This window comes from Ursus americanus, chromosome 21, assembly GCF_024610735.1.
Source record: "Ursus americanus isolate L20-20 chromosome 21, mUrsAme1.1.p, whole genome shotgun sequence".
In the NCBI taxonomy this organism is placed as follows: Eukaryota; Metazoa; Chordata; class Mammalia; order Carnivora; family Ursidae; genus Ursus; species Ursus americanus.
In genome coordinates, this window is record NC_142147.1 from 26,745,327 (window position 1) to 26,759,172 (window position 13,846).

General features: G+C 39.4%; 1 protein-coding gene across 2 annotated transcripts in view; it reads left to right on the forward strand.

Annotated features, from left to right (window-relative positions):
* The window catches only part of PHLPP2 (PH domain and leucine rich repeat protein phosphatase 2), a 72,925-nt gene that overhangs the window by 45,511 nt on the left and 13,568 nt on the right, over nt 1–13,846 (forward strand). For both annotated transcript variants that reach the window (XM_045810297.2, XM_045810298.2), the window contains exons 9-13: nt 1,249–1,451; nt 4,521–4,581; nt 7,630–7,725; nt 9,751–9,906; nt 12,186–12,386. In XM_045810297.2, coding sequence (XP_045666253.1) covers nt 1,249–1,451; nt 4,521–4,581; nt 7,630–7,725; nt 9,751–9,906; nt 12,186–12,386 — 717 coding nt within the window. The remainder of the gene's footprint in view (nt 1–1,248; nt 1,452–4,520; nt 4,582–7,629; nt 7,726–9,750; nt 9,907–12,185; nt 12,387–13,846) is intronic.

Consider the following 13,846-nt stretch of genomic DNA (forward strand, 5'->3'; position numbering starts at 1 on the left):
TCTTCCATTACATGGACCTCTGATGGTCTTTTGTGGTTTCTCTTTATATAGACTTCTCTAAAACATTGGGATTTTAGAACAGTGTATATTTTCCAAACTCTAGTAAAGCTTCATTTTTCACTCAGTAGCAGAGCGATTATGAGTGAGGTAGGTGTACCGCATGATAGAGACTTTCACATTACCTTTGACAAAGGTTGTTCTGACTTACCCTCCCAGCAGCATTTTATGGAATTCCCATTTCTTCACGTCCTTGTCAGTGTTGGATTTGAGCAGTCTTTTTCCTTATTGTCAGTGTTTTAGGAGAAAATAGTACTTCATTGTTTTAATCAGCATTTATTTATGAGTGAGGTTGAGCATCTTTTTAATATGCTAATTGGTAGTTTGTATTTTTCCTTACAGTTGACTAGTTTTCTATTGAATCAGTAGGTTTCTTCTTGATAACCCTTGTATTACAATTAAATGTTAATTTAAAATGTTAAAAAAATGTTAAAGATTTTCTTATGAATTTTTTGTAGGTTTTATTTTCTAGTTATAGTCTTTTCTTTAAGGAAGCTGGTAAAAGACACATACACATAAAAGGCACATACTCATAGAGTAAATCTTCTATTTACACTAAGCCATTGATGTTCCTTGTAAAGAAATAGTAACATAAAAATTTATTGAGATACAGGGGAGTGACAACATGCCTGTGTGTTCTCTGCAAGTATAGAAGGGAAGCCATTTTCTATAGTTTGCCCTTGAACTATTCCATATAGATACAGAGTATTTTCCTCTCTGTTAATTAAAGTAATGTGAACCTGAGCACAAGAAAGAGGAGGCAGAGCCCCAGGAGAAAGTATGGCTGCTTCCTCTTGTTCTCTGCATGGTCCACCACAACTGTTTTGTTATTTACTAACTTGAAAGGTGTTAGATTCATCTTCTTGTTCCTTTGGCCTGCTTCTTCATCCCTGCCTAACTTTATTAAGTATCTGGATGTAAGTTTTTAACTAACTATGTAGGCATGGTCCTTTTTCCCTTTCTCTTTACTTAGTTTGTATATGTATTTGCAAGTCTGGATTCTCTTAAGTTTATAAACAGAGAACACAAGGTACAGCTGTCTGTTATTATTTACTTAATACCTTGCAAAATGAAGCAACTTTTTGAGTTGTTTAGGAAAGAGAAAGGAATCATACCTCTCTTATTTTTCTTTTGGTAAGCATATTTAGTAGAATTTATTTCTAATGATTTCCTTATTTCTGAATATTTAAGGATGAACCATTTGAAAACCGTGGTTACTGAAAATCTGGAGGGAAATAAATACATCACCCACATGGATTTGCGGGACAATCAACTGGCTGACTTAGATCTTAGCTCCTTATGTAGCTTGGAACAGCTGCACTGTGAACGGAACCAGCTGAGAGAGCTGACACTCAGTGGCTTCTCCCTTCGAACTCTCTATGCCAGTTCCAACAGTGAGTTCTCTGTCCAGCCTCCTGGTTTTTCTCTTGTAGCTCTTGTCAGAGCTTTCGAAGAACAGTGGTATCTGTGGTGTTGCTCAGCCACTCTGAAAGTCTAGTTTTAGGTTCACTGAGAGCAGCTTTGTCTTTTAAGTTTGCTGTCAACATGTAAGTGGTTGAGATATGCATAAAAAGGCATTGCAGGATACTTGGAGATTCACTGAGTATTTATTAATAAAAGGCATTTTGCAGAATAAGAAGGGGTAGGAGGATGGGGCAAGCATGTTCAAAAAAGAGTATCAATAATAGCCTATAACAAGGGTTGACAAACCGCAGCCCAGGCACTAGATCTGGCCCACCACCTGTTTCTATATGGCCCTCGAGGAATGGGTTTTTACATTTTTTTAATGGCAGGGTTAAAAAAAAATCAGAAGAAGAATGATTTTGACTTGGGTAAGTTCTATGAAATTCAGGTATCAGTGAATAGAGTTTGATTGGAACATGCCCACGGTCATTTGTTTACAGGTTATTGGCAGAATGAAGTAGCTATAAGACCGGTGGGGGGGGGGGGGGGTCCTGCAAAGCCTAAAACATTTACCACAGGCTTAGCCCTTTACAGAAAAAGCTTTGCCCATTTCTAGTCTAAAACTTTGTGCTGCCTCAGTTCTAGACCAAGAAGCCACTCAATTTCAATAGTGATTTGCTCCAGGAATATTTTTCAATGTGAAAGGCCCCATATTTGTTGGTGCCATTCTTTTTATGGAGCATTCTTTACCAAGAAAATTATAATATATTATATATTAGTATATATAATATATTGTATAATATATAGAATATTATATGTATAATTTTTCTGTGCTTAAGGAAGGGATGGAGAAAGATGTTCAGTATCACTAAGTGTTGGAGAAATGCAAATTTTGATAATGCCATTGTATACTCATCAAATTAAAAAAAAATACTGCTAAGTGCTATTGAAGATGTGGAGAATTCAGCTCTCATACGTTGTCACTGAGAGGGTCACTTTGGAGAGCAATTACAGTGTTAAGAAAAGTCAGAGATGCGTGTAGCCCATATTCTGCCAGTTCCTCCGTTTGGTGTATCTCCCTGAGACACTCACATGTGCGTAAGGTGATGTGTACAGGAATGTTTATCACAGTTGTGTTCCTTACGTTGAAAAAAAAATACGACTACTGATAGGAAGATGTGTAAACAGTGACATATTTATACACTAGAATATTACAAAGCAATGGAAATGAATGCCCTAAAGCTCTGTGTATTAATCTGGGAAAATATTAGAAACATTTTTTGAGGGGAAAAAAAAGCATATGTACACCAAGATAGCTGTATCAGATTTTCAGACACACAGAAATGTTGTTTCCTTAGCTATATGTATGCCATAACAGGATAAAGAACCCATGGGAAGGATAAAAATCCTGTTCACAAGGATGTTTACCTCTTGGTCTGTGCAGTGTTTTCATTCTTAAAAAAGTCTGGAGCATATACGGCAGAATGTGAAGATTTGTTAAAAGCTGAATGATGGGTGGACGAATGTTCATTATTTTATTCTCTTTTCTGTATCTCTAAAATACATTAGGGTAAAAGATAAGGACTTCACTTTTCATTGCCTTTTACCTTGCTAGAGAAGTTTCAAATTGTAGCTTAGATTAATTGCTTAGGTCAAAACGGTGTCAAAGCTGATGAGTGTCCACTTGGGCTGTTCATAGATATTGCGAGATGGTAGTCGGTCTTTTGTCATGTAGATATTTGCTCTCAGGCCCATTCTCTATTCTAAATGTATCTAGAGAATCTGAATGAGTGGCCCTGTTAGAAAAGGCCTCATTGACATACACGCTGTCTTTGGGGACTGAGATGCTCACAGTGCCCTACTAAACAGGGCTCGCTTGAAGTTAGCTGCTCTGTTGGCAGAAAAAATCCTTATGTTCTACAGCCTAGAGGAATTCACCCCAGCACTTGTAATTCTGATGCCTCAAAAGTAAAGAACTCAGCTTCGCAAAAGAGGTTATCCAGGTGGTCAGTTAATGTAGGAAAAGGCATTCAGCCTTACTGGTCGTCAGGGATATGCATATTGTAACCCCAGCATGACACCAGTACACACCTACCAGAGTGACTAGAATGGAAAAGACTGAAAATACCAGTGTCCACTGTTGTGAGTCTAAATTGGTACAGCCACTTTGGAAAATTGTGCACTTATCTACTCTCTGTCTCTCTCCTGTCTTACACCCAGTATAAATGCTGCTTACGTTAGTCCACAAAAGACATGGACAAAAATGTTCATGGAAGCAGAATTCATAGTAACCCCAAACCGGAAAAGACTTCATTGCCCACCAGCTCTAAAATGGTTGAATAAATTGTGGTATATTGACATAAAAAATCTAGTATGGCCACGAGATGAATGAACTATAGCCATATGCAGTAATAGGACCAAATCTCACAATCACAGTGTGGAGGAAATAAAGCCAGACAGAAAAGTATGCAGACCGTATGTGTGTATTTATATGGATAGGCAAAAATGATCTGTGGTATTGGGAGTTAGGGTGGGGTTGCCCTATTGGGAAGTGACTAAAAGGGGAAACAAGGGGGGATTCAGGGGCAGCTGGTAATGCGCCGTTTCTTGATATGGGTACTGGTTACCCCATTGGATTCTGTTTGTAAAAATTCGTTGATTTGTACACTTAAGATTGTTGCATTTTTCTGTATTTATGTTTTGCTTTAATTAAAAGTTAAAATATTGACAGTAAAAATCCAATCGATTTTTTTTTTTTTTTTTTTTTTAAGTTTAAAAGCTAAGTAGTCACTGCTGCGATTTAACAGCTGCCTGAACTAGTGTGAGTCTAGACCAGTACACAGGATCCTTCAGTTAGTTGTTTTATTTGGTTTTCAGGTCAGGATCAGGTAGTCAAAGTTAGTCATTGCGAGTTACCCAACTTTTTGTCTTCAGTTCATCTCAGCAGATGACATCAGTTTTCTCCCTGGTGATCACACTGAGCCACTTTGCCCTTGTTTACTCTCAGTTACTTTCTTCTTTGGAGAGTGTCACTAACACCTGTTTGTTTTTTTGATTAGGGCTGACAGCGGTGAATGTCTATCCAGTACCCAGTCAACTCACTTCTCTAGAGCTTTCCCGGTGAGTGTGTCTCATGAGAGTGGTGCTTGTTTGATTCTTAATGTTTAAGAGATGGATATGGATACTTTGGTAGTTTTGAAGTATAAGACATCTAAATACATTGAAATATTTGGCTAGCCTGGAAAAGGGAGAAAGGATGAGTGGAGAAATACTTTTAATTGCCATACCATCTATTTCAGGGGACGGTCCTCTTGAAACGGAAAGGTGCCTGTGAATTACTCATTCTTAAAGTCTGGGGATTTAGAATGAGATGCAAACAAAGAAGACCTTTTATCTCCTTCATGGCAGTGATTTCCTTTTTTGCTGATTGAAATCAGATAATTCTTGGTTTTTAGTGACTTATTTTTAAATTTTTATTCTCTTATTTTTTTGGTATTCTTATGACCCATGTTAGTCTGATGGTCAGAGAGATACTGATTATATTCAGGATTTTATTACTTACATTGTTGGTCAAGAACAAATACAACTGAGGTTTGCTTTCTTTCCTTCATTTTTGACACTGTTGGGCATTCAGGATTCAGTGGTTGAGTTTTATGGACTAGTGGAGAGTTTGACAACCAAACACACAGTTACAAGGTAGCTTCTTAAATCCTGTGATTATAGAGTGGTAGAGCAGGTAGAAAGTGGACAGGATCCTATATGGTCAGCATCAAAGATTAAATGAGATACTAAATGCAAAATATTAGTATGGTGCCTGGCATAAAATAGTCTTTTCAGGAAATAGTAACTGGTATACTCGGGTTTCTTTTTGTTATTGTTACTTTGTTACCATTATTATTAAGCTCTTGTTCTAGATTCCCTTCCATCCATTTCTTTCTGTCTTGTCTTCTCAGCAAAACCCCAGCATAGGTCAGTACTAAGGTTTACCTTCTCTGGGCTTGATCATTGCTAAAGAAAATCATATGAACACTATTGTGAAGTCACAGTTTCCAACCTCATCTGGAACTTATCAGTCTTTTCTGTTGTCAGCTCCTTCCCGTATCCTGGGCATCCGCTCCACACTGCTCAGCTTCCTTCAGCAGCACTGCCCCCCATCTCCTTCACTTCAAAGCTTAGCTTCTCACTTGATTGGGAAAATAGAGATCATCTTAGGTGATCTCCCTCAGCTTCCTACCACCTTGCTTAAATGCATGTAGATTCGTATCCATTCTCCTCTTCTTTCCTCTGTTCAAGTCCAGTCTAGCCTCTGTGCCCGAGATGGCATCCACTCCCCTGCTCCAGACCTTGCTCTGTGAGTCACCACTTCCTCCCCTCTCGTGTGTGGCCAGGCTCTTCCTTTTTCTCCATCTACGCACACTCACACCTCTTCTCTCTTAACAAAGTCTGCCTTCTCTTGCAGCCCCTCTAGGTACCATCTAATTCTTCTCATTCCCTTTTGTCCAAATTTCTCAGTAGGTATTTTCATTTGTTGGCTCAGTTCCCTCAGTTCCCATTTGTTTATCCCCATCACAGCTTGCTTTCGGCCTCTCATATGGAACTTTTCTGTACTGACACTGTAAATCCTGCTCTCTTTTCTTCAAGCATACTTTTTCCTCAGCTGGCTAATACGGTCTGATTTTTTTTTTCATGCTGCTTCGACCACTCCTGTCTCCCGCATACTCTTTGTCCTCAGCCAGCCTTTTACAGGTCACTTATTCCGGGCCTGTCCTTGTGTGCTACGTTCTCATGTGACAAAGTCTCATTTACTCCAGTGATTTCAGCTGTACTTCAGCATCAGTGTCACCTGGATCGCCAGCCCAGACCTCTTCTTCCAGCCTTAGACCCATGTGTCCAGTTTCACATGAGGCATTTTTGACCTGCCCGTCTCCAAGTACAAGTACCTCAAACACGTGCCAAATGAAACTCCTTATCCACTCCCCCAAGCATCACTTAGCTTGTTGTCTTGTGTCTGTTTCAGCTTTTGGCATTATCGTAAGATAGTCCTGTCAGATGGACAATCCCTCCCCTCTTTTCTGTGTGTATTGCCACCCATTTCGGCTCATATCATTTCTTGTCTGGAATTCTGTAACAGCTTCCTTTTACTAAAAAAACACCTCAGCCAGACCTCTGAGTATCCAGAGTGAGCTAGTGAAGGTGCAACGCTGACCTTGTCTCTGTACTGCTGCAGACCCTTCAGTGATCCCCGTACCTGCAGGATAAAGTCACAGCCTTCTGGACACGATTTAGGTCTCTCCAGGTTGTGTCTTACCCCTTGGCTCCATATTTGCTGCTCTGGCATCACCAGACTGCTGATTATTCCTCACATCCATCATGCCGTTTCTTGTTGCTGCTCTAGCTCGTGTTGTCACCTCTTAGTATGTCTTTGTCATCTTGGGTCAGTGTACAACATTCTTCAGATTCTAACCCAGATATCGTGTATCTTGGGGAGCTTGCCCTGATCCTCCACGTCAGGCAAAGTGCTCCCTTCACTAGGCTGTTGTAGCAGTATCTGCGCATCTCCTACAGCACCTGCTTCTTTCTGCCTCATTATGTGATCTGTCAGTCAATAGACCCTTTGAGCCTTAGAGAAGCTAAGTAGCATCTGAACATAGAATTCCTTGTGCTCACTATCTGCCCGGTGGCCTGGGCTCACGTTGTAAATGACTTGCAGCTTCTGTCACTACTTACATTTGTCCCTTCTTCCTCACTTGTATTGACTTGGTTCGTTTTCTCCACAATTTCCTTTTCTTCTCCTCCAGTCATTCATTACCTGTGCAAATCCTACTCGTCTTTGAAAGTCTGTTTAGAACGCCACTGCTTTCATTGTCTTTCCTCAGCCCGTCTCTTTACTCTGTGCTTTCCTTAGTGTTCAGAGCCTCAGTGTCTTCTTTGAGCAGGTGGCATAATTGATCCAATATAATACATGATCGTGTGTTTGTCTCTCTCTCTGCCTATCAACAAACATTCATTGAGCACCTTCTATATTCCAGGTGGTGTGCTAGGGATGCCTTGGGGAGAGTGCTCCTGCCCTCAAGGAGCTCACAGGCCAGTTAACAGATACCTTACAGACTAGTGAAATGAGTTCCACTCATCATCTTCAGTGATATCTTTTTTAATTATTTTCTGTAGAAACCTGCTAGAGTGTGTCCCTGACTGGGCCTGTGAAGCAAAGAAGATGGAAATATTAGATGTGAGCTATAATCTTCTGACAGAGGTTCCCATGAGGTATGTGTGTGTTTATGTATGTATTGATATGTGTTTGTATGTATGTGTAATTATTTTCCTAAATTTGGGTTGCCTTTTTTTTTTTTTTTTAAAGATTGTATTTATTTATTTGAGAGACAGAGAGAGCACAAGCAGGGGGAGGGGCAGAGGCAGAGGGAGAAGCAGACTTCCCGCAGAGCAGGGAGCCCAATGCGGGGCTCCATCCCAGGACCCTGGGATCACGACCTGAGCCAAAGTCAGACACTTAACCGACACTTAACCCAAGGTGCCCCTTGGGTTGCCTTTCAAAGGTATTTTCATTCATTTGTTTGATAAATATTGGGTACTTGCTGAGTGCAGGGCAGTGTGAAGTGCTGTAAGGAGTACAGTAATGGCTAATATACAGTCTTGGCCTGCATGGAACTGGTAAGTGGATATTTGGGATGACTCGTGCACAGATAACTGTGATAAAATGTAACAGGAGTCATTGGCATAGATCAGTGATCTGATTGTGATAATAGATCATTTGTATTGGATAAGTTATTATGAACTGAGTAATGTTTTAAGAACCTCACTTTTAGGGGCGCCTGGGTGGCTCAGTCGTTAAGCATCTGCCTTCGGCTCAGGGCGTGATCCCAGGGACCTGGGATCAAGCCCCGCATCGGGCTCCCTGCTCCTCTGGGAGCCTGCTTCTTCCTCTCCCACTCCCCCTGCTTGTGTTCCCTCTCTCGCTGGCTGTCTCTCTCTCTGTCAAATAAATAAATAAAATCTTTAAAAAAAAAGAACCTCACTTTTATTACCTTATTAATCCTTTAACCACCTTATTATTAGATAGACGCTCTTATTCTCATCTTACAAGTGAGGGAATGAGGGCCTGCAGCGGTTGGGTAACTTGTCCAGAGTCACACTGGACTAGGTTGTTCTTATTCTGAAGCCTTCACTCTTCGTCATTACACCGTATGAGTCAAATGTTTTAGAAATTCACAATTTTGAACAATTATGGAATGCTTTAGGAGAGATTTACATATTTGAGTTGACCTTTTTATAAGATGGTGAGATTTCTGTACGCAGAGGGGGAGAGAGGGAGGTACTGGGAGAGGAGGGAATGGGATATTCAAAAGCACTGAGGTGTAAGATGTGTAGTTGTCACCTAGTGGAGTCTTTAAAATAAACTAGAGGCTTGCAGCACAGTAGGTGTGAACGCAGCTAGAATCGGACCTTAGTTCAAGTCCTGACGCTACTATTTCCCACATTCAGTGTGAGATCTTTTGCAAATCAAAGTCCCTTAACCCTTCTGAACTGAATAGTTAAAATGGCCTAGCACATTTTAAGCACTAAGTAAGTAGTAGTTTTTGTTATAATAAATTTTGTTATTTATTACGATCAGTTACAGTTAATCCTTGAACAATGTGGGGTTACGGGTCCCGACCCCTGCACAGTTGAAAATCCACATGTAACTTTTGACTTCCCCTAAAACTTAACTACTAAGAGCCTACTGTTGACTGGAAGCCTTACTGATCACATAAGTAGTCGTGTTTTGTATGTTGTATGTATTTTATACTCTGTTCTTGAAGTAAGCTGGAGAAAAGAAAATCTCATTAAGAAAATCATAAGGTAGAGGAAATACATTTACAGTACTATACTGCCTTTATAAAAAAAATCCACGTGTAAGTGGACCCTCGCAGTTCAAATCCATGTTATTCAAGGATAAACTGTATTAATAAATTGACTGAATTTTTGGTGCTGTCTAGACTTAAAATATAAATCAGTTTATTCTAGAAATTGCTTTTTTTGTTTAGATCTGTTCTGTTTTGTTTGCTTTTGTTAAGTCACCTTTTCCCAAAATGACCTCATAATGACTTCCTAGTGGGTGGTGGGTAAGCATATGGTCGTGGCCGTTCTGTTGGCTCGGGCGCTTGCCGGTGGTGAGACTGTCTAGAACAGGTTTCTGTTAGTTTACCGATTTCAGGGAGATGGCCAAGGGCAGACTCAGAAAAAATGATTTAATGAAGTTTTTCATTTGTTTCTTTGTACTGTTGCCCTCAGAATCCTTAGTAGCTTGAGTCTCAGAAAGCTGACGGCGGGGCACAATCAGGTGCAGAGCCTGCCGGTGCTGGTGGAGCACATCCCCCTGGAGGCACTGGATATTCAGCATAACCTGCTCACCAGGCTGCCAGATACGCTCTTCTCCAAGGCCTTAAAGTAAGTGCCACAGAGGTTATTTAGAAGAGCGAATCATCGACGAAACAAACTGTTAACTTGTCATTGGAGTGACCTTTGGAACTCTACAGTGTTTGCCCAACAGTCCAACTATGCGTGGAGACTTTTATGAGTAATTTATATGAAAACAAATATGACACTGTCGTATGAGACAGTAGTCTTTAACTCAGAAGTTGAAATAACCATCAAATACTGAAGAAGTTTTAGTGTTGTAAACAATTTGAAGCAGCTTGGGAAATTTCAAACAGGCTTTCATCTCCAAAAATGAATACATTTATGACCTCTTAAAGAAAAATTACAGCTTTCTCATAAAGCCTTCTTGGCAATTTTCACCTTTTGTGTTTGGGAGAAAAGGACATATCACTAAAGTTAATTTAGTTTTCGCTTCTTGCTTTACCAAGCTATCATCAAGTTACATTCTTAATGTGCAGTGCTTTTTTACTACCTACTTGGAAAACTGTGCATTTAAAGGTAACTTTGTTCCAAAAGGTGTTATTTGCGTTCTCACTGTAAATTAATAAATAGTGTGTCTTCCTGTACTTCCTGTAATCAGGTTTATCTCATGCATATGTCACCGTTAAGTGAAAACTAGTTTTAATTATAGTCTTCTGCAATATTGTCTTCAGTTTAGAAATGGAGAAAACAAGAGATAAGCAGTAGAAATTTAACGTAAGGCTACAGGATACATACAAAAAGCATTTAGCTCATAAGTGTCTGGCTTGTTCTTTGGCAGCTTATATATCTCTTAATGTATAATATACTTGGTTGGATTTTCCTAAAATTAAAATCTTTGGAAATTCTAGAAAATATTTGAGGGAAATTTTCTTTTTGGAAAGTTTATATGGAATTTTAATGCAGTAACATTTAACTTAATTAACAAGTATTTGTTAGTAATGCATAACACTGCATTTAGCTTTTTTTTTTTTTTTTTTTTTTTAAGAGAGAGAGAGAGGGAGGGGTAGAGGGAGAGAGAATCTTAAGCAGGCTCCATGAGCATGGAGCCCATCACAGGGCTTGATCTCACAACCCTGAAGTCATGACCTGAGTCAAAATCAGGAGTTGGATGCTTAACCAACTGACCCAACCTCTTTTCTCAATCTCTCTTTTTTTTAATTAAAGATTTTATTTTTAAGGAATCTCTACACCCAGTGTGGGGATTGAACCCACAACCCTGATGTCAAGAGTTGGATGCTTAACTGACTGAGCCACCAGATGCCCTCTTGGTTGTTGGTTCTTTTTTTTTTTTTTTTTTTTTTTAAGTTTTTGTTTTTAAGCAATCTCTGTATCTAACATGGGTCTTGAACCCACAGCCCCGGGATCAAGAGTTGCACACGCCACAGACTGAGCCAGCTGGGCGCCTCACTGCATTTAGTTCTTTTTTTTTTTTTTTAAGGTTTCCAACTTAGGTTTACAACCTTAGAATTTGTAGTAAGGAAGCTACTTAGTAGCTATAGCAAACTGTCGATGATACTAATCTAATACTAACTCTGCACAGAGCCCTTTTGGGACATACAAAGACATACACACATATAAACAGTATCCTCGACAGCTAAAAAGCTAACTAGGGATGTGGATCACATAATATGAAGGAGACTTAACATGCAACAAGGTTAATAATAATAGCTGTCTTTTATTGAGCATGTTCTCTATATACCAAACACCATGCTATGCTAGGTAAATTTTTAAAATCATACCATACTTTACGTGTTAGATTGGCCAAGATTAAAATGAATTATGATACTCGGTGTTGACAAAGGATTGAGCAAACTGGTTTTCTTATATCGTTCTCATGGAAGATAAAACTTGTCTATAATAGCAAATAGTTGCCAACAGCCTCTATGCCCGTTATTAGCAGACTCTCAGAGGATTGGCTAAATAAATATGATCCTGTTCAAATCAGACAAAAACTTTTCTGAAGGGTGTCTTCACAATTGAGATATTTGTGAACATGACATTCAATGACACCTTTTCCGTGGACAACAGACCATAAAAGATGAAACTAGGTTAGAAACAGGCCACTACAGAAGCCTGGGAACACAAGCAAGCCTAAGTTCTTTCCTCTCTACTTGGCTTGCACGAGTTGAATAAAAGGAACTTTGGTTGGGTGGATAGAATCGATTAGAAAAAAAAAACAAAAAACCCTGCAAGAAATTACTTGTGTCACAAGTTCAGGAGCATGAAATGGCAGTGTTCCATACTGAGAGGGTAGGATGGTAACAAATAACCATACAGGAAATGGTGATTTGTGTGTGTTCTGTCAGTCTCAGATACTTGAATGCATCTGCAAACTGTCTGGAATCTTTGCCATCTGCTGGGGCTGGAGAGGAGAGTCTGAGTGCTCTGCAGCTGCTCTATCTGACCAACAACCTCCTGACAGACCAGTGTGTGCCTGTTCTGGTGGGCCACCCGCACCTGCGAATCTTGCATCTTGCGAATAACCAGCTACAGACCTTTCCTGCAAGGTAAGCAAATGCAAACATTCGTCATTTCAGACACATAGGGTGAAACCTGCATTTGCAGTCTACATTACAATTACCTTACTGGGCCCTCTTGCTTTATGTTGAGCAACTTGCTGGTGCTGTGATTCTACTGGTTGAATGAGAAAATCTGTACCCAGTCGTTAAGTATCAGTAACCAGAGAATTCTTAGCTAAAATGCATTTGATTCTTTGTTCTAATTACTTAATAATGGTCTGAGAATTTTCAACCTATAAAAGTGTAAGCTTAAGAAATACATTCTGATGGGGCGCCTGGGTGGCTCAGTCGTTAAGCATCTGCCTTCAGCTCAGGGCGTGATCCCAGGGTGCTGGGATCGAGCCCCGCATCGGGCTCCCTGCTCCTCTGGGAGCCTGCTTTTTCCTTTCCCACTCCCCCTGCTTGTGTTCCCTCTCTCGCTGGCTGTCTCTCTGTCAAATAAATAAATAAAATCTTAAAAAAAAAAGAAATACATTCTGAAAACATTTTTTTCTTTTCTCTTGTCAGCTCTGTTTTATAATATACTGTTGAGTCCATCAATTTATTCATTATATATATTATATATTGAATGCCTACTATATGTCAAGTACTGCATAAGTACTGGGGAAACAGTGGTGGTTAGGTAACAGTCTCTGTCCTCAAGTAACTTACAGTCAAATTGGGGAAATAGACAAGTAATAGGCGGTTGCAGTACAGTGTAACAAATGCAAGGTGTTAAGGATACACACAGGTAGCTCTCTACTCCACGGTGCCTGGGGGCGGGGTTGACTTCCTGGAGGAAGAGATGAATAATAGTTAGCCAGGCTATACCCACGAGAAAACATAAGAGAGATGTTTAATGCTGTCGAGGTTTTAAACAGTGTCAGTGGAGAAATAAGTATCTTCCAAAATATATTTGATAAAAAAGATTTTGGGAAATTCGATGCCAGAAAAATCCATCTGTACCATGAAAGTAGTCATTAAAAATCATGTTTTCAGAAATGAAGACTATAGGGAAATAAATGACATTTGATATAATTTGAATGAAATTATATATATCATATAAAATTATGTTTGCTGTAATTTGAAATTATATGTTTGGTATAATTTGAAAACAAAACTATGTATTTTGATTCTAATTTTATTTTACAGATTTTCTTAGAAATATAAACTTAGAAAAATTCAGAGATTATAATTTTTGTGAATGTTTATGAAATGAGATATTTGGAGCTTAAGAAGACAAGCAGGTTAAACTTGATTGCTTCTTTCAAAGAATTTGAACAATGGCTTTTAAAGTGAAGGCGAAATCTTGGGGCGTTGGGTGGCTCAGTCAGTTAAGCATCTGCCTTCAGCTTGGATCATGATCCTGGGGTCCTAGGATCGAGCCCCACGTCACACTCCCTGCTTAGGGGGTAGCCTGCTTTTCTCTCTTTCTCAAATAAATAAATAAGATCTTTAAAAAAAAAAAT